We start from the raw sequence: 24,289 nt of genomic DNA, 5'->3' as shown, positions 1-24,289 counted from the left end.
TCTCTCTGTAGGTCACTAGAGAAGGGTTGTTTCTCTGTAGGTCACTAGAGAAGGGTTTTGTCTCTGTAGGTCACTAGAGAAGGGTTTTGTCTCTGTAGGTCACAGAGAAGGGTTTTCTCTCTCACTAGAGAAGGTCACTAGGTCACTAGAGAAGGGTTTTCTCTCTGTAGGTCACTAGAGAAGGGTTTTGTCTCTGTAGGTCACTAGAGAAGGGTTTTCTCTCTGTAGGTCACTAGAGAAGGGTTTTGTCTCTGTAGGTCACTAGAGAAGGGTTTTCTCTCTGTAGGTCACTAGAGAAGGGTTTTCTCTCTGTAGGTCACTAGAGAAGGGTTGTTTCTCTGTAGGTCACTAGAGAAGGGTTTTGTCTCTGTAGGTCACTAGAGAAGGGGTTTGTCTCTGTAGGTCACTAGAGAAGGGTTTTCTCTCTGTAGGTCACTAGAGAAGGGTTTTCTCTCTGTAGGTCACTAGAGAAGGGTTTTCTCTCTGTAGGTCACTAGAGAAGGGTTGTCTCTCTGTAGGTCACTAGAGAAGGGTTTTCTCTCTGTAGTCACTAGAGAAGGGTGTTCTCTCTGTAGGTCACTAGAGAAGGGTTTTGTCTCTGTAGGTAACTAGAGAAGGGTTTTCTCTCTGTAGGTCACTAGAGAAGGGTTTTGTCTCTGTAGGTCACTGGAGAAGGGTTTTCTCTCTGTAGGTCACTAGAGAAGGGATTTGTCTCTGTAGGTCACTAGAGAAGGGTTTTCTCTCTGTAGGTCACTAGAGAAGGGTTTTCTCTCTGTAGGTCACTAGAGAAGGGTTGTTTCTCTGTAGGTCACTAGAGAAGGGTTTTGTCTCTGTAGGTCACTAGAGAAGGGGTTTGTCTCTGTAGGTCACTAGAGAAGGGTTTTCTCTCTGTAGGTCACTAGAGAAGGGTTTTCTCTCTGTAGGTCACTAGAGAAGGGTTTTCTCTCTGTAGGTCACTAGAGAAGGGTTGTCTCTCTGTAGGTCACTAGAGAAGGGTTTTCTCTCTGTAGGTCACTAGAGAAGGGTTGTTTCTCTGTAGGTCACTAGAGAAGGGTTTTCTCTCTGTAGGTCACTAGAGAAGGGTTTTCTCTCTGTAGGTCACTAGAGAAGGGTTTTCTCTCTGTAGGTCACTAGAGAAGGGTTTTCTCTCTGTAGGTCACTAGAGAAGGGTTTTCTCTCTGTAGGTCACTAGAGAAGGGTTTTCTCTCTGTAGGTCACTAGAGAAGGGTTTTCTCTCTGTAGGTCACTAGAGAAGGGTTTTCTCTCTGTAGGTCACTAGAGAAGGGTTTTCTCTCTGTAGGTCACTAGAGAAGGGTTTTCTCTCTGTAGGTCACTAGAGAAGGGTTTTCTCTCTGTAGGTCACTAGAGAAGGGTTTTCTCTCTGTAGGTCACTAGAGAAGGTTTTTTCTCTCTGTAGGTCACTAGAGAAGGGTTTTCTCTCTGTAGGTCACTAGAGAAGGGTTTTCTCTCTGTAGGTCACTAGAGAAGGGTTTTGTCTCTGTAGGTCACTAGAGAAGGGTTTTCTCTCTGTAGGTCACTAGAGAAGGGTTTTGTCTCTGTAGGTCACTAGAGAAGGGTTTTCTCTCTGTAGGTCACTAGAGAAGGGTTTTGTCTCTGTAGGTCACTAGAGAAGGGTTTTCTCTCTGTAGGTCACTAGAGAAGGGTTTTCTCTCTGTAGGTCACTAGAGAAGGGTTTTTCTCTGTAGGTCACTAGAGAAGGGTTTTGTCTCTGTAGGTCACTAGAGAAGGGTTTTGTCTCTGTAGGTCACTAGAGAAGGGTTTCTCTCTGTAGGTCACTAGAGAAGGGTTTTCTCTCTGTAGGTCACTAGAGAAGGGTTTTCTCTCTGTAGGTCACTAGAGAAGGGTTTTCTCTCTGTAGGTCACTAGAGAAGGGTTTTCTCTCTGTAGGTCACTAGAGAAGGGTTTTTCTCTGTAGGTCACTAGAGAAGGGTTTTGTCTCTGTAGGTCACTAGAGAAGGGTTTTCTCTCTGTAGGTCACTAGAGAAGGTTTTTTTTAGAGAAGGGTTTTCTCTCTCTGTAGGTCACTAGAGAAGGGTTTTCTCTCTGTAGGTCACTAGAGAAGGGTTTTCTCTCTGTAGGTCACTAGAGAAGGGTTTTCTCTCTGTAGGTCACTAGAGAAGGGTTTTCTCTCTGTAGGTCACTAGAGAAGGGTTTTGTCTCTGTAGGTCACTAGAGAAGGGTTTTGTCTCTGTAGGTCACTAGAGAAGGGTTTTCTCTCTGTAGGTCACTAGAGAAGGGTTTTCTCTCTGTAGGTCACTAGAGAAGGGTTTTCTCTCTGTAGGTCACTAGAGAAGGGTTTTCTCTCTGTAGGTCACTAGAGAAGGGTTTTTCTCTGTAGGTCACTAGAGAAGGGTTTTGTCTCTGTAGGTCACTAGAGAAGGGTTTTGTCTCTGTAGGTCACTAGAGAAGGGTTTTGTCTCTGTAGGTCACTAGAGAAGGGTTTTCTCTCTGTAGGTCACTAGAGAAGGGTTTTCTCTCTGTAGGTCACTAGAGAAGGGTTTTCTCTCTGTAGGTCACTAGAGAAGGGTTTTTCTCTGTAGGTCACTAGAGAAGGGTTTTATCTCTGTAGGTCACTAGAGAAGGGTTTTCTCTGTAGGTCACTAGAGAAGGGTTTTCTCTCTGTAGGTCACTAGAGAAGGGTTTTCTCTCTGTAGGTCACTAGAGAAGGGTTTTCTCTCTGTAGGTCACTAGAGAAGGGTTTTCTCTCTGTAGGTCACTAGAGAAGGGTTTTCTCTCTGTAGGTCACTAGAGAAGGGTTTTCTCTCTGTAGGTCACTAGAGAAGGGTTTTCTCTCTGTAGGTCACTAGAGAAGGGTTTTCTCTCTGTAGGTCACTAGAGAAGGGTTTTCTCTCTGTAGGTCACTAGAGAAGGGTTTTCTCTCTGTAGGTCACTAGAGAAGGGTTTTCTCTCTGTAGGTCACTAGAGAAGGGTTTTCTCTCTGTAGGTCACTAGAGAAGGGTTTTATCTCTGTAGGTCATTAGAGAAGGGTTGTCTCTCTGTAGGTCACTAGAGAAGGGTTTTATCTCTGTAGGTCACTAGAGAAGGGTTTTGTCTCTGTAGGTCACTAGAGAAGGGTTTTCTCTCTGTAGGTCACTAGAGAAGGGTTTTGTCTCTGTAGGTCACAGGGTTTTCTCTCTGTAGGTCACTAGAGAAGGGTTTTTCTCTGTAGGTCACTAGAGAAGGGTTTTGTCTCTGTAGGTCACTAGAGAAGGGTTTTGTCTCTGTAGGTCACCAGAGAAGGGTTTTGTCTCTGTAGGTCACTAGAGAAGGGTTTTCTCTCTGTAGGTCACTAGAGAAGGGTTTTGTCTCTGTAGGTCACTAGAGAAGGGTTTTCTCTCTGTAGGTCACTAGAGAAGGGTTTTGTCTCTGTAGGTCACTAGAGAAGGGTTTTCTCTCTGTAGGTCACTAGAGAAGGGTTTTCTCTCTGTAGGTCACTAGAGAAGGGTTGTTTCTCTGTAGGTCACTAGAGAAGGGTTTTGTCTCTGTAGGTCACTAGAGAAGGGGTTTGTCTCTGTAGGTCACTAGAGAAGGGTTTTCTCTCTGTAGGTCACTAGAGAAGGGTTTTCTCTCTGTAGGTTTTCTCTCTGTAGGTCACTAGAGAAGGGTTTTCTCTCTGTAGGTCACTAGAGAAGGGTTTCTCTCTGTAGGTCACTAGAGAAGGGTTTTTCTCTGTAGGTCACTAGAGAAGGGTTTTCTCTCTGTAGGTCACTAGAGAAGGGTTTTTCTCTGTAGGTCACTAGAGAAGGTTTTCTCTCTGTAGGTCACTAGAGAAGGGGTTTCTCTCTGTAGGTCACTAGAGAAGGGTCACTAGAGAAGGGTTTTCTCTCTGTAGGTCACTAGAGAAGGGTTTTCTCTCTGTAGGTCACTAGAGAAGGGTTTTGTCTCTGTAGGTCACTAGAGAAGGGTTTTTCTCTGTAGGTCACTAGAGAAGGGTTTTGTCTCTGTAGGTCACTAGAGAGGGTTTTGTCTCTGTAGGTCACTAGAGAAGGGTTTTGTCTCTGTAGGTCACTAGAGAAGGGTTTTCTCTCTGTAGGTCACTAGAGAAGGGTTTTTCTCTGTAGGTCACTAGAGAAGGGTTTTCTCTCTGTAGGTCACTAGAGAAGGGTTTTCTCTCTGTAGGTCACTAGAGAAGGGTTTTCTCTCTGTAGGTCACTAGAGAAGGGTTTTCTCTCTGTAGGTCACTAGAGAAGGGTTTTCTCTCTGTAGGTCACTAGAGAAGGGTTTTCTCTCTGTAGGTCACTAGAGAAGGGTTTTCTCTCTGTAGGTCACTAGAGAAGGGTTTCTCTCTGTAGGTCACTAGAGAAGGGTTTTCTCTCTGTAGGTCACTAGAGAAGGGTTTTCTCTCTGTAGGTCACTAGAGAAGGGTTTTGTCTCTCTGTAGGTCACTAGAGAAGGGTTTTCTCTCTGTAGGTCACTAGAGAAGGGTTGTTTTTCTCTGTAGGTCACTAGAGAAGGGTTTTGTCTCTGTAGGTCACTAGAGAAGAGAAGGGTTTTGTCTCTGTAGGTCACTAGAGAAGGGTTTTCTCTCTGTAGGTCACTAGAGAAGGGTTTTCTCTCTGTAGGTCACTAGAGAAGGGTTTTCTCTCTGTAGGTCACTAGAGAAAGGTCACTAGAGGTTTTGTCTCTGTAGGTCACTAGAGAAGGGTTTTCTCTCTGTAGGTCACTAGAGAAGGGTTTTTCTCTGTAGGTCACTAGAGAAGGGTTTTTCTCTGTAGGTCACTAGAGAAGGGTTTTCTCTCTGTAGGTCACTAGAGAAGGGTTTTGTCTCTGTAGGTCACTAGAGAAGGGTTTTTTCTGTAGGTCACTCTGTAGGTCACTAGAGAAGGGTTTTCTCTCTGTAGGTCACTAGAGAAGGGTTTCTCTGTAGGTCACTAGAGAAGGGTTTTCTCTCTGTAGGTCACTAGAGAAGGGTTTTCTCTCTGTAGGTCACTAGAGAAGGGTTTTCTCTCTGTAGGTCACTAGAGAAGGGTTGTCTCTCTGTAGGTCACTAGAGAAGGGTTTTCTCTCTGTAGGTCACTAGAGAAGGGTTTTCTCTCTGTAGGTCACTAGAGAAGGGTTGTTTCTCTGTAGGTCACTAGAGAAGTAGGTTAGAGAAGGGTTTTCTCTCTGTAGGTCACTAGAGAAGGGTTTTGTCTCTGTAGGTCACTAGAGAAGGGTTTTCTCTCTGTAGGTCACTAGAGAAGGGTTTTGTCTCTGTAGGTCACTAGAGAAGGGTTTTCTCTCTGTAGGTCACTAGAGAAGGGTTTTGTCTCTGTAGGTCACTAGAGAAGGGTTTTCTCTCTGTAGGTCACTAGAGAAGGGTTGTCTCTCTGTAGGTCACTAGAGAAGGGTTTTCTCTCTGTAGGTCACTAGAGAAGGGTTTTGTCTCTGTAGGTCATTAGAGAAGGGTTGTCTCTCTGTAGGTCACTAGAGAAGGGTTTTCTCTCTGTAGGTCACTAGAGAAGGGTTTTTCTCTGTAGGTTTTCTCTCTGTAGGTCACTAGAGAAGGGTTTTGTCTCTGTAGGTCACTAGAGAAGGGTTTTGTCTCTGTAGGTCACTAGAGTAGGGTTTTCTCTCTGTAGGTCACTAGAGAAGGGTTGTTTCTCTGTAGGTCACTAGAGAAGGGTTTTGTCTCTGTAGGTCACTAGAGAAGGGTTTTGTCTCTGTAGGTCACCAGAGAAGGGTTTTGTCTCTGTAGGTCACTAGAGAAGGGTTTTCTCTCTGTAGGTCACTAGAGAAGGGTTTTTTCTGTAGGTCACTAGAGAAGGGTTTTGTCTCTGTAGGTCACTAGAGAAGGGTTTTCTCTCTGTAGGTCACTAGAGAAGGGTTTTGTCTCTGTAGGTCACTAGAGAAGGGTTTTCTCTCTGTAGGTCACTAGAGAAGGGTTTTCTCTCTGTAGGTCACTAGAGAAGGGTTTTCTCTCTGTAGGTCACTAGAGAAGGGTTTTCTCTCACTGTAGGTCACTAGAGAAGGGTTTTGTCTCTGTAGGTCACTAGAGAAGGGTTTTCTCTCTGTAGGTCACTAGAGAAGGGTTTTGGGTCACTTTTCTCTCTGTAGGTCACTAGAGAAGGGTTTTTTCTCTGTAGGTCACTAGAGAAGGGTTTTTTCTCTCTGTAGGTCACTAGAGAAGGGTTTTCTCTCTGTAGGTCACTAGAGAAGGGTTTTAGGTCTCTGTAGGTCACTAGAGAAGGTTTTTCTCTTTTCTCTGTAGGTCACTAGAGAAGGGTTTTCTCTCTGTAGGTCACTAGAAGGTTTTCTCTCTGTAGGTTTTCTCTCTGTAGGTCACTAGAGAAGGGTCACTTTTGTCTCTGTAGGTCACTAGAGAAGGGTTTTCTCTCTGTAGGTCACTAGAGAAGGGTTTTCTCTCTGTAGGTCACTAGAGAAGGGTTTTCTCTCTGTAGGTCACTAGAGAAGGGTTTTGTCTCTGTAGGTCATTAGAGAAGGGTTGTCTCTCTGTAGGTCACTAGAGAAGGGTTTTATCTTTGTAGGTCACTAGAGAAGGGTTTTCTCTCTGTAGGTCACTAGAGAAGGGTTTTGTCTCTGTAGGTCACTAGAGAAGGGTTTTGTCTCTGTAGGTCACTAGAGTAGGGTTTTCTCTCTGTAGGTCACTAGAGAAGGGTTGTTTCTCTGTAGGTCACTAGAGAAGGGTTTTGTCTCTGTAGGTCACTAGAGAAGGGTTTTGTCTCTGTAGGTCACCAGAGAAGGGTTTTGTCTCTGTAGGTCACTAGAGAAGGGTTTTCTCTCTGTAGGTCACTAGAGAAGGGTTTTGTCTCTGTAGGTCACTAGAGAAGGGTTTTCTCTCTGTAGGTCACTAGAGAAGGGTTTTGTCTCTGTAGGTCACTAGAGAAGGGTTTTCTCTCTGTAGGTCACTAGAGAAGGGTTTTCTCTCTGTAGGTCACTAGAGAAGGGTTTTTCTCTGTAGGTCACTAGGAGAAGGGTTTTCTCTCTGTAGGTCACTAGAGAAGGGTTTTCTCTCTGTAGGTCACTAGAGAAGGGTTTTCTCTCTGTAGGTCACTAGAGAAGGGTTTTCTCTCTGTAGGTCACTAGGTCTCTGTAGGTCAGGTCTCTGTAGGTCAAGAGAAGGGTTTTCTCTCTGTAGGTCACTAGAGAAGGGTTGTTTCTCTGTAGGTCACTAGAGAAGGGTTTTCTCTCTGTAGGTCACTAGAGAAGGGTTTTCTCTCTGTAGGTCACTAGAGAAGGGTTTTCTCTCTGTAGGTCACTAGAGAAGGGTTTTCTCTCTGTAGGTCACTAGAGAAGGGTTTTGTCTCTGTAGGTCACTAGAGAAGGGTTTCTCTCTGTAGGTCACTAGAGAAGGGTTTTGTCTCTGTAGGTCACTAGAGAAGGGTTTTCTCTCTGTAGGTCACTAGAGAAGGGTTTTCTCTCTGTAGGTCACTAGAGAAGGGTTTTGTCTCTGTAGGTCACTAGAGAAGGGTTTTCTCTCTGTAGGTCACTAGAGAAGGGGTTTGTCTCTGTAGGTCACTAGAGAAGGGTTTTGTCTCTGTAGGTCACTAGAGAAGGGTTTTCTCTCTGTCACTAGGTCACTCTGTAGGTCACTAGAGAAGGGTTTTGTCTCTGTAGGTCACTAGAGAAGGGTTTTCTCTCTGTAGGTCACTAGAGAAGGGTTTTCTCTCTGTAGGTCACTAGAGAAGGGTTGTTTCTCTGTAGGTCACTAGAGAAGGGTTTTCTCTCTGTAGGTCACTAGAGAAGGGTTTTCTCTCTGTAGGTCACTAGAGAAGGGTTTTGTCTCTGTAGGTCACTAGAGAAGGGTTTTCTCTCTGTAGGTCACTAGAGAAGGGTTTTTGTCTCTGTAGGTCACTAGAGAAGGGTTTTCTCTCTGTAGGTCACTAGAGAAGGGTTTTGTCTCTGTAGGTCACTAGAGAAGGGTTTTCTCTCTGTAGGTCACTGTAGGTAGAGAAGGGTTTTCTCTCTGTAGGTCACTAGAGAAGGGTTTTGTCTCTGTAGGTCACTCTCTGTAGGAGAAGGGGTTTTCTCTCTGTAGGTCACTAGAGAAGGGTTGTTTCTCTGTAGGTCACTAGAGAAGGGTTTTGTCTCTGTAGGTCACTAGAGAAGGGTTTTGTCTCTGTAGGTCACTAGAGAAGGGTTTTGTCTCTGTAGGTCACTAGAGAAGGGTTTTCTCTCTGTAGGTCACTAGAGAAGGGTTTTGTCTCTGTAGGTCACTAGAGAAGGGTTTTCTCTCTGTAGGTCACTAGAGAAGGGTTTTGTCTCTGTAGGTCACTAGAGAAGGGTTTTCTCTCTGTAGGTCACTAGAGAAGGGTTTTCTCTCTGTAGGTCACTAGAGAAGGGTTGTTTCTCTGTAGGTCACTAGAGAAGGGTTTTGTCTCTGTAGGTCACTAGAGAAGGGTTTTGTCTCTGTAGGTCACTAGAGAAGGGTTTTGTCTCTGTAGGTCACTAGAGAAGGGTTTTCTCTCTGTAGGTCACTAGAGAAGGGTTTTCTCTCTGTAGGTCACTAGAGAAGGGTTGTCTCTCTGTAGGTCACTAGAGAAGGGTTTTCTCTCTGTAGGTCACTAGAGAAGGGTTTTCTCTCTGTAGGTCACTAGAGAAGGGTTGTTTCTCTGTAGGTCACTAGAGAAGGGTTTTCTCTCTGTAGGTCACTAGAGAAGGGTTTTGTCTCTGTAGGTCACTAGAGAAGGGGTTTTCTCTCTGTAGGTCACACTAGGTCACTAGAAGGGTTTTCTCTCTGTAGGTCACTAGAGAGGGTTTTTTCTGTAGGTCACTGTAGGTCACTAGAGAAGGGTTTTCTCTCTGTAGGTCACTAGAGAAGGGTTTTTTCTCTGTAGGTCACTAGAGAAGGGTTTTCTCTCTGTAGGTCACTAGAGAAGGGTTTTCTCTCTGTAGGTCACTAGAGAAGGGTTTTCTCTCTGTAGGTCACTAGAGAAGGGTTTTCTCTCTGTAGGTCACTAGAGAAGGGTTTTGTCTCTGTAGGTCACTAGAGAAGGGTTTTCTCTCTGTAGGTCACTAGAGAAGGGTTTTGTCTCTGTAGGTCACTAGAGAAGGGTTTTCTCTCTGTAGGTCACTAGAGAAGGGTTTTGTCTCTGTAGGTCACTAGAGAAGGGTTTTTCTCTGTAGGTCACTCTCTGTAGGTCACTAGAGAAGGGTTTTGTCTCTGTAGGTCACTAGAGAAGGGTTTTTTTGTCTCTGTAGGTCACTAGAGAAGGGTTTTGTCTCTGTAGGTCACTAGAGTCAAGGGTTTTCTCTCTGTAGGTCACTAGAGAAGGGTTTTGTCTCTGTAGGTCACTAGAGAAGGGTTTTCTCTCTGTAGGTCACTAGAGAAGGGTTTTGTCTCTGTAGGTCACTAGAGAAGGGTTTTCTCTCTGTAGGTCACTAGAGAAGGGTTTTCTCTGTAGGTCACTAGAGAAGGGTTGTTTCTCTGTAGGTCACTAGAGAAGGGTTTTGTCTCTGTAGGTCACTAGAGAAGGGTTTTGTCTCTGTAGGTCACTAGAGAAGGGTTTTCTCTCTGTCACTAGAGAAGGTCACTAGAGAAGGGTTTTCTCTCTGTAGGTCACTAGAGAAGGGTTTTCTCTCTGTAGGTCACTAGAGAAGGGTTGTCTCTCTGTAGGTCACTAGAGAAGGGTTTTCTCTCTGTAGGTCACTAGAGAAGGGTTTTCTCTCTGTAGGTCACTAGAGAAGGGTTTTCTCTCTGTAGGTCACTAGAGAAGGGTTTTCTCTCTGTAGGTCACTAGAGAAGGGTTTTGTCTCTGTAGGTCACTAGAGAAGGGTTTTCTCTCTGTAGGTCACTAGAGAAGGGTTTTGTCTCTGTAGGTCACTAGAGAAGGGTTTTCTCTCTGTAGGTCACTAGAGAAGGGTTTTGTCTCTGTAGGTCACTAGAGAAGGGTTTTTCTCTGTAGGTCACTAGAGAAGGGTTTTTTTCTCTCTGTAGGTCACTAGAGAAGGGTTTTTCTCTGTAGGTCACTAGAGAAGGGTTTTGTCTCTGTAGGTCACTAGAGAAGGGTTTTGTCTCTGTGGGTCACTAGAGAAGGGTTTTGTCTCTGTGGGTCACTAGAGAAGGGTTTTGTCTCTGTGGGTCACTAGAGAAGGGTTTTATCTTTGTATGCCCTCTCTCTCTTACTCCCTCTCTCTCTTACTCCCTCTCTCTCTTACTCCCCCTCTCTTACTCCCCCTCTCTTACTCCCCTCTCTCTGTCCTGAGCTCCCAAATGTCTTCTCACAATCTCACTCTCTCTTTTGCTTTCTCTCTGTCTCTCTCCCTCTCGATCTCTCTCTCTCTTTCTCTCTCAGGCCTGCAAAGGCAACGTTTTAATTGGCTGGGAGGTAATGGTGGCATTGTACCACTTCCTGTTTCTGTAACAATACAACAATACCTACAATACACAAAACCTAAAGTAAAATAATGGAATGAAGGAATATATAAATATTAGGATGAGCAATGTCAGAGTGGCATTGACTAATATACAGTAGAATCTTAGGTCCTAGAAGCAGAGCTGACTTATCTGTCAGTACCATCTTGACACAAATAGCTAAGCACTGGGACACCAGATGAGAAAATAGACAGACATGGAAGACAGGATGTAGAGGATAGAGGAAGTGAGGGAGCTTTCAGAAGAGAAGATATTGTCTCAAGAAAAAAAAGTAGGTATGAGAGACAAAGGAAATAAGATGGTATTTATTATAATAAAATTGACATATTTAAATGCTAGACCAGTCTTTTCACCTGCTTTACACTGTAAGAGGGGATTCTTACCTTGTCTTGGCCATTTTTCTGGCCCATTCTTGGGACTCATAGCCACAGACTCAGTGGTGGATAAAAGTGTGTGTGTGTGTGGGTAGCATAGTTTCTGAAGGAGTAGCCAGCTGTTGTCAATAGATACTGGTCATCTGCTGAGCCAGCATTTGGTTCCCTACACATGGGAGACATTATGTGTCATGCTTCCCTCTACAGACACATATCATAGGCCACACACACACACACACACACACACACACACACACACACACACACACACACACACAGATACACGTCTGTGTGTCTGTGCCAATAATTGTATCCATATTTTGTATTTCCTGGATTTATCCTCTCTCTTTTCATTGGCCAGTAAGAGGGGATTTCTCCTCAGTGTTCTGACGGCCAGCATTAACAAATAAATAAACAGAGAGAGAGAGAGAGAGAGAGAGTGATATATTTGACTTTGTGTCTTCCTTTAATGAGCCGTCCTCATTACACTAAAAACACCACAACACCACATATTCAGTGCCACCTCGACATAATCATATTACACAGTACAATACAATACACCCTCCAGCACCACATTACACAGTACAATATAATACACCCTCCAGCATCACATTACACAGTACAATACAATACATCCTACAGCACCACATTACACAGTACAATATAATACATCCTACAGCACCACATTACACAGTACAATACAATACATCCTACAGCACCACATTACACAGTACAATATAATACATCCTACAGCACCACATTACACAGTACAATATAATACATCCTACAGCACCACATTACACAGTACAATACAATACATCCTACAGCACCACATTACACAGTACAATACAATACATCCTACAGCACCACATTACACAGTACAATATAATACACCCTCCAGCACCACATTACACAGTACAATATAATACACCCTCCAGCACCACATTACACAGTACAATATAATACACCCTCCAGCACCACATTACACAGTACAATATAATACATCCTACAGCACCACATTACACAGTACAATACAATACATCCTACAGCACCACATTACACAGTACAATACAATACATCCTACAGCACCACATTACACAGTACAATACAATACATCCTACAGCACCACATTACACAGTACAATATAATACACCCTCCAGCACCACATTACACAGTACAATACAATACAGCACCCTCCAGCAATACAATACCACACCACATTACACAGTACAATATAATACACCCTCCAGCACCACATTACACAGTACAATATAATACACCCTCCAGCACCACATTACACAGTACAATATAATACACCCTCCAGCACCACATTACACAGTACAATATAATACACCCTCCAGCACCACATTACACAGTACAATACAATACATCCCACAGCACCACATTACACAGTACAATATAATACACCCTACAGCACCACATTACACAGTACAATATAATACACCCTCCAGCACCACATTACATTACACAGTACAGTACAATAAACCCTCCAGCACCACATTACATTACACAGTACAATATAATACATCCTACAGCACCACATTACACAGTACAATACAATACACCCTCCAGCACCACATTACATTACACAGTACAGTACAATAAACCCTCCAGCACCACATTACACAGTACAATACAATACATCCTACAGCACCACATTACACAGTACAATATAATACACCCTCCAGCACCACATTACACAGTACAATATAATACACCCTCCAGCACCACATTACACAGTACAGTATAATACACCCTCCAGCACCACATTACACAGTACAATATAATACACCCTCCAGCACCACATTACACAGTACAATATAATACACCCTCCAGCACCACATTACACAGTACAATACAATACACCCTCCAGCACCACATTACACAGTACAGTATAATACACCCTCCAGCACCACATTACACAGTACAATATAATACACCCTCCAGCACCACATTACACAGTACAGTACAATAAACCCTCCAGCACCACATTACATTACACAGCACCACATTACACAGTACAATACAGACAACTACCTCCAGCACCATTACATTACACAGTACAATATAATACACCCTCCAGCACCACATTACACAGTACAGTACAATAAACCCTCCAGCACCACATTACATTACACAGTACAATATAATACACTCTACAGCACCACATTACACAGTACAGTACAATAAACCCTCCAGCACCACATTACATCACATTACATTACACAGTACAATATAATACACTCTACAGCACCACATTACACAGTACAATATAATACACCCTCCAGCACCACATTACACAGTACAATATAATACACCCTCCAGCACCACATTACACAGTACAATATAATACACTCTACAGCACCACATTACACAGTACAATATAATACACCCTCCAGCACCACATTACACAGTACAATATAATACACCCTCCAGCACCACATTACACAGTACAGTACAATAAACCCTCCAGCACCACATTACACAGTACAATACAATACACCCTCCAGCATCACATTGCACAGTACAATATAATACACCCTCCAGCACCACATTACACAGTACAGTACAATAAACCCTCCAGCACCACATTACACAGTACAGTAAAATACACCCTCCAGCACCACATTACACAGTACAGTACAATAAACCCTCCAGCACCACATTACACAGTACAATACAAGACAACTACCAGCACCACATTACATTACACAGTACAATATAATACACCCTCCAGCATCACATTACACAGTACAGTAAAATAAACCCTCCAGCACCACATTACATTACACAGTACAATATAATACACTCTACAGCACCACATTACACAGTACAGTACAATAAACCCTCCAGCACCACATTACACCACATTACATTACACAGTACAATATAATACACTCTACAGCACCACATTACACAGTACAGTACAATACACCCTCCAGCATCACATTACATTACACAGTACAATATAATACACCCTCCAGCACCACATTACACAGTACAATACAATACACCCTCCAGCATCACATTGCACAGTACAATATAATACACCCTCCAGCACCACATTACACAGTACAGTACAATAAACACTCCAGCACCACATTACACAGTACAAAATAATACACTCTCCAGCACCACATTACACAGTACAGTACAATACACCCTCCAGCACCACATTACACAGTACAATATAATACACCCTCCAGGATCACATTACACAGTACAGTACAATAAACCCTCCAGCACCACATTACATTACACAGTACAATATAATACACTCTACAGCACCACATTACACAGTACAGTACAATAAACCCTCCAGCACCACATTACATTACACAGTACAATATAATACACTCTACAGCACCACATTACACAGTACAGTACAATACACCCTCCAGCATCACATTACACAGTACAGTACAATAAACCCTCCAGCACCACATTACATTACACAGTACAATATAATACACCCTCCAGCACCACATTACACAGTACAATACAATACACCCTCCAGCACCACATTACACAGTACAATATAATACACCCTCCAGCACCACATTACACAGTACAGTACAATAAACCCTCCAGCACCACATTACATTACACAGTACAATACAATACATCCTACAGCACCACATTACACAGTACAATATAATACACCCTCCAGCACCACATTACACAGTACAATACAATACACCCTCCAGCACCACATTACACAGTACAATACAATACATCCTACAGCACCACATTACACAGTACAATATAATACATCCTACAGCACCACATTACACAGTACAATATAATACACCCTCCAGCACCACATTACACAGTACAATACAATACATCCTACAGCACCACATTACACAGTACAATACAATACATCCTACAGCACCACATTACACAGTACAATACAATACATCCTACAGCACCACATTACACAGTACAATGGAATACCTCGGCTCCATCACAAACATACACACAGAAAAACAGGAACAGTCTCAGTCATTTCACAGAATGAAGGAGGAGAAATAGAGGGATGAAGGAGAGAGAGACAGAGAGAGACAGAGACAGAGAGACCCGTTTAAATAAACGCGCTGAAGGACCAGCTACAGTAGCTTCAAATGAATTATTGACCCCTCCATGTGAGTCTGAGCCATAGTCTAAGACTGTCCTGAGTCCATCAGTCCACAGTCCACTTAGCCTACAGTCCACAGTAGGGGTAGGCAACTAGATTCACCCACAGGCCAATGCTTGTCAAAGCGCATGAATGGGGGTCCTTTCGGTTACTGGCCCAATACTCATTTATAAAAAATGTTATAAAAACATTTTACCCTCTTTTTTCTCCCCAATTGGTAGTTACAGTTAGTTGCAACTCCCATACGGACTCGGGAGAGGTGAAGATCAAGAGCTGTGCGTCCTCCGAAACACAACCCCGCCAAGCACGCTTAACCCAGAAGCCAGCTGCACCAATGTGTCGGAGGAAACACTGTACACCTGGCAACCGTGTCAGCGTGCATGCGCCCGGCCCACCACAGGAGTCTCCAGAGCGCGATAGGACAAGGACATCCCGGCCGGCCAAACCCTCCTCTAACTCGGATGACACTGGGCCAATTGTGCATCGCCTCATGGGTCTCCCGGTCGCGGCCGGCTGCAACACAGCCTGGTATCGAACCAGGATCTGTAGTAACACAGATCCTGCGCCACTCGGGAGACCCTACTGGCCCAATGCTCTTAACCACTAGCCTACCTGCCGCCCCATTGATGGATTGAGACGTGGAACTGTGATGCTCCAGCTGAGTACAGATGATTTTCGGAACGAGTCTCGACACCGGTGAGCTTCTGGGGGATGACATACACCTCGTCTGGGATGAGGTAGACTGGTACTGGGAGGAGCTGAAGTTCATTATTCGTCCCAGGCTGAGTGGGTGAGGGACACACTGGTGGAGCAGAGAGAGCATTAGCAGGGTGAATGCTCTCAGAGCCATGGCTGAGTCAGATGTGACGTCTATGAGGAAAAGGTGAAGGAATATAATGCTTCTCACTTGCTCTTGTCACAATGCTGCGCAACTGGTTTCATGTAAATGGCAGAGCAGTTCATATGCCGCATACATCAGCCGCTTCTAAATGTCAAATGTAAATGGTTTGGTCTTTTATGCCTGACGATGACTTCCAAGTGAAACACAGAGGAAGCGTTCGTCAGTGTGCAGGTCTCCATTCTCTACAGATATAGGATCTTCATTTGATCACCCTGTTGCAGGATAACGTTTGAGGTATTTGGCTTCTGAAGTTTGTAATTTACACTTAGAAATTTCCCGACAAATGTATCAACCCCTGCAGATATGTCCACTAATTATAATTCACATAATAATTCATATTTTCTGTTGCTGTGATGCCAGTCCATAAAAAGTGTTTTGCCTTACATTTACAATGTAAAACTTAGCATCATTTTGTATGACCACAATCATAGTGGAGATAATTTGACTAATCAATTTAGTCATTCAAGTCATGGCAAAGCATATAACATTGACTGATTGTGTGTGTGTGTGTGTGTGTGTGTGTGTGTGTGTGTGTGTGTGTGTGTGTGTGTGTGTGTGCGCGCTAGCCGCAAGGCAGGAAGTATGTTGTCATTAGTACCCTACTGTCCAGTGGTGGAGTGTTAGGGCTGACTGCTCCAATCTGTCACCTTCTCATTTTACTCAAACATGTATGGACGCACACACACACTCATACTAAAGCTAGTCTCTTTCCCACACTCCATCCTCTTCCTATCCTCTCTCTTTTCCTTCTCTCAATCCTTCTATTATTCTATTCCTTCCTCTCCGCTCTCTGTATCCTCCTCTTTCCTCTCTTCTCTCTGTATCCTTCTCTTTCCTCCTCTTTCCTCTCCTCTCTGTATCCTCCTCTCTCATCTCCTCTTTCTGTATCCTCCTCTTTCCTCCTCTTTTCTCTCCTCTCTCTGTATCCTCCTCTTTCCTCTCCTCTCTCTGTATCCTCCTCTTTCCTCTCTTCCTCTGTATCCTTCTCTTTCCTCCTCTTTCCTCTCTTCTCTCTGTATCCTCCTCTTTCATCTCCTCTCTCTGTATCCTCCTCTTTCATCTCCTCTCTCTGTATCCTCCTCTTTCCTCCTCTTTTCTCTCCTCTCTCTGTATCCTCCTCTTTCCTCTCCTCTCTCTGTATCCTCCACTTTCGTCCTATTCGTCTCATCTGTCTGTATCCTCCTCTTTCTTCTCCTCTCTCTGTATCCTCCTCTTTCCTCCTCCTATTAGTCTAATTTCTCTGTATCCTCCTCTTTCTTCTCCTCTCTCTGTATCCTCCTCTTTCCTCCTCCTCTTCCTCTCTTCTCTCTGTATCCTCCTCTTTCCTCCTCCTCTTCCTCTCCTCTCTCTGTATCCTCCTCTTTCCTCCTCCTATTCATCTCATCTGTCTGTATCCTCCTCTTCCACCCTTCCTATTCATCTCCTGTCTTCTCCTTCGGTTTCCTTCCTTCTTCTCCTCAGCTTTTCTTTTGCTACGTATTTATCATCATCTGGATGTAGGTAACAAGAGGAATGAGTCTCTCTCTACCCTCTCTGTCTCTGTCTCGCTCTCTGTGTCTCCCCCCTCTCTCCCCCTCTCTCTCAGCCCTCCCACCCCCCCGGAGAAAGAGGAGAGAGAGAAATGGAGAGAGAGAGAAACAGAGAAAGAGGAGAGAGAAATAAAGCCCCTTGAATTTAATTGAAATGGAGAAAGAGGAGAGAAAGCAAAATGGAGTAAGAGGAGAGAGAAAGAGAAACAGAGAAACAGGAGAGAGAAAGAGGAGAGAGAGAGAGAAACAGAGAAAGAGGAGAGAGAGAGAGAAAGAGGAGAAAGAGAGAGAAACAGAAAGAGGAGAGAGAGAGAGAAACAGAGAAAGAGGAGAGAGAGAGAGAGAGAAACAGAGAAAGAGAGAGAGAGAGAAACAGAGAGAGAGAGAGAGAAACAGGAGAGAGAGAGAGAAAGAGGAGAGAGAGAGAGAAACAGGAGAGAGAGAGAAACAGAGAAAGAGGAGAGAGAGAGAGAGAGACAGGAGAGAGAGAGAGAAAGAGGAGAGAGAGAGAGAGAAACAGAGAAAGAGAGAGAGAGAGAGAGACAGAGAAAGAGGAGAGAGAGAGAGAGAAACAGGAGAGAGAGAGAAAGAAAGATGAGAGAGAGAGAAACAGAGAAAGAGGAGAGAGAGAGAGAGAGAAACAGGAGAGAGAGAGAGAAAGAGGAGAGAGAGAGAGAGAAACAGAGAAAGATGAGAGAGAGAAACAGAGAAAGAGGAGAGAGAGAGAGAAACAGGAGAGAGAGAGAAAGAGAAGAGAAAGCTAAACGGAGTAAGAGGAGAGAGAAAGAGGAGAGCGAGAGAGAAACAGAGAAAGAGAGAGAGAGAGAGAGAAACAGAGAAAGAGGAGAGAGAGAGAGAAACATAGAAACAGGAGAGAGAGAGAGAGAGAAACAGAGAAACAGGAGAGAGAGAGAGAAAGAGGAGGGGGAGAGAGGGGGAAGTGTTGATGTTATGCTAAGCTACGCTGTATGAAATTGAGGAATGCTGTGAAAACAGCATCACAGAGAGGGGACAGAGAGAGAAAATCAGAAATGTTTTGAAAACACACTCAGTCTTGTCAGAAGAGAAGCCTAAAGGCTGCTGGGTAAGAATGGAGACCCACATGATGCTACTGCTGCCTCACTGAATTAGCAAAAGTCAATCTTGGTCCAGATTCTCTGTGTCCATATGTTCGTAGTCTGTTTCAGCAAAAATTGTCCAGAGTGTGTGTGTGTGTGTGTGTGTGTGTGTGTGTGTGTGTTCCTATGATCCAGATGTACAGATTGGATTTTCTACAGAGTATTCAGCGTATTACTGACTCAGGCAGTCCAGCCCAGGTGGATGAGGAAGTACCACGAGGTATCCCAGTGTGTTCATCAGGAGGAGGGCTGGGAAGCCAAGCCATGCCGAGCTGTTGGGATCCACAGTGTGTGTGTGTGTGTGTGTGTGTGTGTGTGTACCATCTGCGTTTTGGCTATTGATCCCAGGAGAAGCCAAGGAGGTTTGGATCTCCCATCTACCGACGTGTACACTCCAGTCAGGGCAGGACACACACACACACACACACACACACACACACACACACACACACACACACACACACACACACACACAAGGACTGACTGTGTTTATGTGTTTGTGCATGCATGTGTGTGCGTTCATATGTCTGTTGGTGTGTAAATATTCTTGTTTGTGTTTTACTGTTTGTGCTGCTTGGGAGTGTATATGGCTTTGGGTAATTGGAGTTGTTTGTGAGTACACAGCTGATTTAACTCTGTGATAATTGCTGGGAAGGATTAAACAATCCCTAAACACACAATAGGTTATGTCCTGGTGAATCTAGACTAATATCACTGGCCTTGGATGTCTGAACGTATTATAGCTTCTCTTTCTGTTTTACCATGGACCACAGTGTTCTGGGGCGTATTCATAATGTTTCTTCCTTTTACATACTAATTATACAGACAGGGGGAACTGATCCTACATCAGCACTCCTACTATGAATAAAGGCCCTGATTCTCCAAGTCCCTCTGCTTCCTCTGTCCTTATTGACTGGCCCTTGAAGATCTGAGAGGATTGAATAGGTGGCAGTTCCTCTCTACTCTATCAGACATACTAGATGGAGCTATTGGGATGTTTTGTACATCTATCTAATAGTTTCAAATCCATGATGAGAAGTCAGTGAGGGGAGGGGAGTGAGTTAGAGAGGATCGGAACAGTCTTTTCCTATTTCACTAGCATTGTTTTGGAGTCAGAATGCAGTCCACTAGTAGACCGATAGTATGGTCAGTGTTTATTCAGAGATGGACTTCATTAGAATGCGGTTGCATCCCAATCAATATATCCTACCTTCTCCTGACGTGTACTATTGTCTACTACTTCCTACACATCTAAAAGCATAGTTTCCACCTTCCATCCTTCTTAAACCATTGAAGGGACACTTTGCTAGGAAGGAGAAATAATTGGGACGTAGCCTGTATATTCCTTGATGTTAAGTACTTCCTGTGTACTTTATTTTGTTAAGTTGTCTACTTACTGTCTGCAGAAAATCGGCTGCGATGGCATCATCGGCTCGTCAGCCAAGGAGGACCGCTGTGGGGTGTGTAACGGAGACGGACACTCCTGTAAGATAGTCAAGGGAGACTTCAACCACACCAAGGGCAGGGGTGAGTACTGGGTTAGGGGGAAGTTCTAAACATGTCTTTTTCAGTTGGGAATATCTGGGTCTTGTTCATAATGGCACACAATGGAAAACGTGTTCAAACATTTTGCAACAGAAATATAAAATGAGCTTTAGTTAAGTCCAGCTAATCTTTCCCTGTGTCTGTCTGTTTTCTTCCGGTTGGTGCTTAATGAACATGACCCTGATGGGAACAGAATGGAAAATGGATGAGTGTAGGTTATTAGTCCTACTCCACTAATAGAGAGGTCAGAAATGACAGGCAAATATGAAGAGGACAGATTTGGTGTACACCAGTTAGAGTTACATTGGGCCGTCAGTCTTTACCTGCTACACTGGACGCATTACTGTTGGCTACCGCTAGCAGAGCGCATTACATTTTTGTCAACTTTTCTCTGGAGGAAGCCACAAATTAATGTATTGAAAATAGAGCCAGAGTGTAATTTTGAGGTCCTTTATCTAATTGTGGATACTATTTTTATGTTTCTGTGTTCAGTAAGAAAGAAGTTAGAGGTAGTTTCGCGAGCCAATGCTAACTAGCGGTAGCCTCATGACTAGAGGTCTATGAGTATCTGCTAGCATGCTAGATATCCCTTTAAGGCATTTAACCTCTGGTGGAAAGTCACTGGGAACAATCTTAGCAAGGTACCCTACAAACACTAGGGTATCTGGGATATCTGTAGCCCTCCAGTATCACTAAGCATGTAATACACACACACACCGGTGCCTCTGTCCCCCATAGGTGAAGTTCAGTTTCACAGCCAGAGCACTAGAAATGGCATTTAAGGCCGAACGTTAGTCTGAATAGAGACCTGTTGGGTTTTAATTACAAGATAACACCCCATTATTCCCTTTTAATGGCTTGAGGCCTGTGTGTGTGTGTGTGTGTGTGTGTGTGTGTGTGTGTGTGTGTGTGTGTGTGTGTGTGTGTGTGTGTGTGTGTGTGTGTGTGTGTGTGTGTGTGTGTGTGTGTGTGTGTTGACCTACTAAAAGGCGTGCAGATGGTCTGATTGTAATGCCGCTGAAGGACAGAAGCTTTCTTTCTTTTCTTTTTATTTGTATTTATTATGGATCCCCATTAGTTCCTGTCAAGACACCAGCTACTCTTCCTGGGGTTTATTATGGATCCCCATTAGTTCCTGTCAAGACACCAGCTACTCTTCCTGGGGTTTATTATGGATCCCCATTAGTTCCTGTCAAGACACCAGCTACTCTTCCTGGGGTTTATTATGGATCCCCATTAGTTCCTGTCAAGACACCAGCTACTCTTCCTGGGGTTTATTATGGATCCCCATTAGTTCCTGTCAAGACACCAGCTACTCTTCCTGGGGTTTATTATGGATCCCCATTAGTTCCTGTCAAGACACCAGCTACTCTTCCTGGGGTTTATTATGGATCCCCATTAGTTCCTGTCAAGACACCAGCTACTCTTCCTGGGGTTTATTATGGATCCCCATTAGTTCCTGTCAAGACACCAGCTACTCTTCCTGGGGTTTATTATGGATCCCCATTAGTTCCTGTCAAGACACCAGCTACTCTTCCTGGGGTTTTATTATGGATCCCCATTAGTTCCTGTCAAGACACCAGCTACTCTTCCTGGGGTTTATTATGGATCCCCATTAGTTCCTGTCAAGACACCAGCTACTCTTCCTGGGGTTTATTATGGATCCCCATTAGTTCCTGTCAAGACACCAGCTACTCTTCCTGGGGTTTATTATGGATCCCCATTAGTTCCTGTCAAGACACCAGCTACTCTTCCTGGGGTTTATTATGGATCCCCATTAGTTCCTGTCAAGACACCAGCTACTCTTCCTGGGGTTTATTATGGATCCCCATTAGTTCCTGTCAAGGCAGCAGCTACTCTTCCTGGGGTTTATTATGGATCCCCATTAGTTCCTGTCAAGACACCAGCTACTCTTCCTGGGGTTTATTATGGATCCCCATTAGTTCCTGTCAAGACACCAGCTACTCTTCCTGGGGTTTATTATGGATCCCCATTAGTTCCTGCCAAGACACCAGCTACTCTTCCTGGGGTTTATTATGGATCCCCATTAGTTCCTGTCAAGACACCAGCTACTCTTCCTGGGGTTTATTATGGATCCCCATTAGTTCCTGTCAAGACACCAGCTACTCTTCCTGGGGTTTATTATGGATCCCCATTAGTTCCTGTCAAGACACCAGCTACTCTTCCTGGGGTTTATTATGGATCCCCATTAGTTCCTGTCAAGACACCAGCTACTCTTCCTGGGGTTTATTATGGATCCCCATTAGTTCCTGTCAAGACACCAGCTACTCTTCCTGGGTTTATTATGGATCCCCATTAGTGGATCCCCATTAGTTCCTGTCAAGACACCAGCTACTCTTCCTGGGGTTTATTATGGATCCCCATTAGTTCCTGTCAAGACACCAGCTACTCTTCCTGGGGTTTATTATGGATCCCCATTAGTTCCTGTCAAGACACCAGCTACTCTTCCTGGGGTTTATTATGGATCCCCATTAGTTCCTGTCAAGACACCAGCTACTCTTCCTGGGGTTTATTATGGATCCCCATTAGTTCCTGCCAAGACACCAGCTACTCTTCCTGGGGTTTATTATGGATCCCCATTAGTTCCTGTCAAGACACCAGCTACTCTTCCTGGGGTTTATTATGGATCCCCATTAGTTCCTGTCAAGACACCAGCTACTCTTCCTGGGGTTTATTATGGATCCCCATTAGTTCCTGTCAAGACACCAGCTACTCTTCCTGGGGTTTATTATGGATCCCCATTAGTTCCTGTCAAGACACCAGCTACTCTTCCTGGGGTTTATTATGGATCCCCATTAGTTCCTGTCAAGACACCAGCTACTCTTCCTGGGGTTTATTATGGATCCCCATTAGTTCCTGTCAAGACACCAGCTACTCTTCCTGGGGTTTATTATGGATCCCCATTAGTTCCTGTCAAGACACCAGCTACTCTTCCTGGGGTTTATTATGGATCCCCATTAGTTCCTGTCAAGACACCAGCTACTCTTCCTGGGGTTTATTATGGATCCCCATTAGTTCCTGTCAAGACACCAGCTACTCTTCCTGGGGTTTATTTATTATGGATCCTTCCATTATGGATCCCCATTAGTTCAAGACACCAGCTACTCTTCCTGGGGTTTATTATGGATCCCCATTAGTTCCTGTCAAGACACCAGCTACTCTTCCTGGGGTTTATTATGGATCCCCATTAGTTCCTGTCAAGACACCAGCTACTCTTCCTGGGGTTTATTATGGATCCCCATTAGTTCCTGTCAAGACACCAGCTACTCTTCCTGGGGTTTATTATGGATCCCCATTAGCTACTCTTCCTGGGGTTTATTATGGATCCCCATTAGTTCCTGTCAAGACACCAGCTACTCTTCCTGGGGTTTATTATGGATCCCCATTAGTTCCTGTCAAGACACCAGCTACTCTTCCTGGGGTTTATTATGGATCCCCATTAGTTCCTGTCAAGACACCAGCTACTCTTCCTGGGGTTTATTATGGATCCCCATTAGTTCCTGTCAAGACACCAGCTACTCTTCCTGGGTTTATTATGGATCCCCATTAGTTCCTGTCAAGACACCAGCTACTCTTCCTGGGGTTTATTATGGATCCCCATTAGTTCCTGTCAAGACACCAGCTACTCTTCCTGGGGTTTTATTATGGATCCCCATTAGTTCCTGTCAAGACACCAGCTACTCTTCCTGGGGTTTATTATGGATCCCCATTAGTTCCTGTCAAGACACCAGCTACTCTTCCTGGGGTTTATTATGGATCCCCATTAGTTCCTGTCAAGACACCAGCTACTCTTCCTGGGTTTTATTATGGATCCCCATTAGTTCCTGTCAAGACACCAGCTACTCTTCCTGGGGTTTATTATGGATCCCCATTAGTTCCTGTCAAGACACCAGCTACTCTTCCTGGGGTTTATTATGGATCCCCATTAGTTCCTGCCAAGACACCAGCTACTCTTCCTGGGGTTTTATTATGGACAAGACACCAGCTACTCTTCCTGGGTTTTATTATGGATCCCCATTAGTTCCTGCCAAGACACCAGCTACTCTTCCTGGGGTTTATTATGGATCCCCATTAGTTCCTGCCAAGACACCAGCTACTCTTCCTGGGGTTTATTATGGATCCCCATTAGTTCCTGCCAAGACACCAGCTACTCTTCCTGGGGTTTATTATGGATCCCCATTAGTTCCTGCCAAGGTAGCAGCTACTCTTCCTGGGTTTTATTATGGATCCCCATTAGTTCCTGCCAAGGCAGCAGCTACTCTTCCTGGGGTTTATTATGGATCCCCATTAGTTCCTGCCAAGACAC

At 44.3% G+C, this 24,289-nt stretch overlaps 1 protein-coding gene across 4 annotated transcripts in view; it reads left to right on the top strand.

The window, feature by feature from the left end:
• adamts17 (ADAM metallopeptidase with thrombospondin type 1 motif, 17) overlaps positions 1–24,289 on the top strand; it is a 272,173-nt gene that overhangs the window by 167,035 nt on the left and 80,849 nt on the right. For all 4 annotated transcript variants that reach the window (XM_065012247.1, XM_065012245.1, XM_065012246.1 and 1 more), the window contains exon 15: positions 19,824–19,944. In XM_065012247.1, coding sequence (XP_064868319.1) covers positions 19,824–19,944 — 121 coding nt within the window. The remainder of the gene's footprint in view (positions 1–19,823; positions 19,945–24,289) is intronic.

The sequence above is a fragment of the Oncorhynchus nerka genome, linkage group LG27 (genome assembly GCF_034236695.1).
Source record: "Oncorhynchus nerka isolate Pitt River linkage group LG27, Oner_Uvic_2.0, whole genome shotgun sequence".
Classification (NCBI taxonomy): domain Eukaryota; kingdom Metazoa; phylum Chordata; class Actinopteri; order Salmoniformes; family Salmonidae; genus Oncorhynchus; species Oncorhynchus nerka.
The sequence above is the reverse complement of the archived record's forward strand: the minus strand, read 5'-3'. Positions and strand labels throughout refer to the sequence as shown.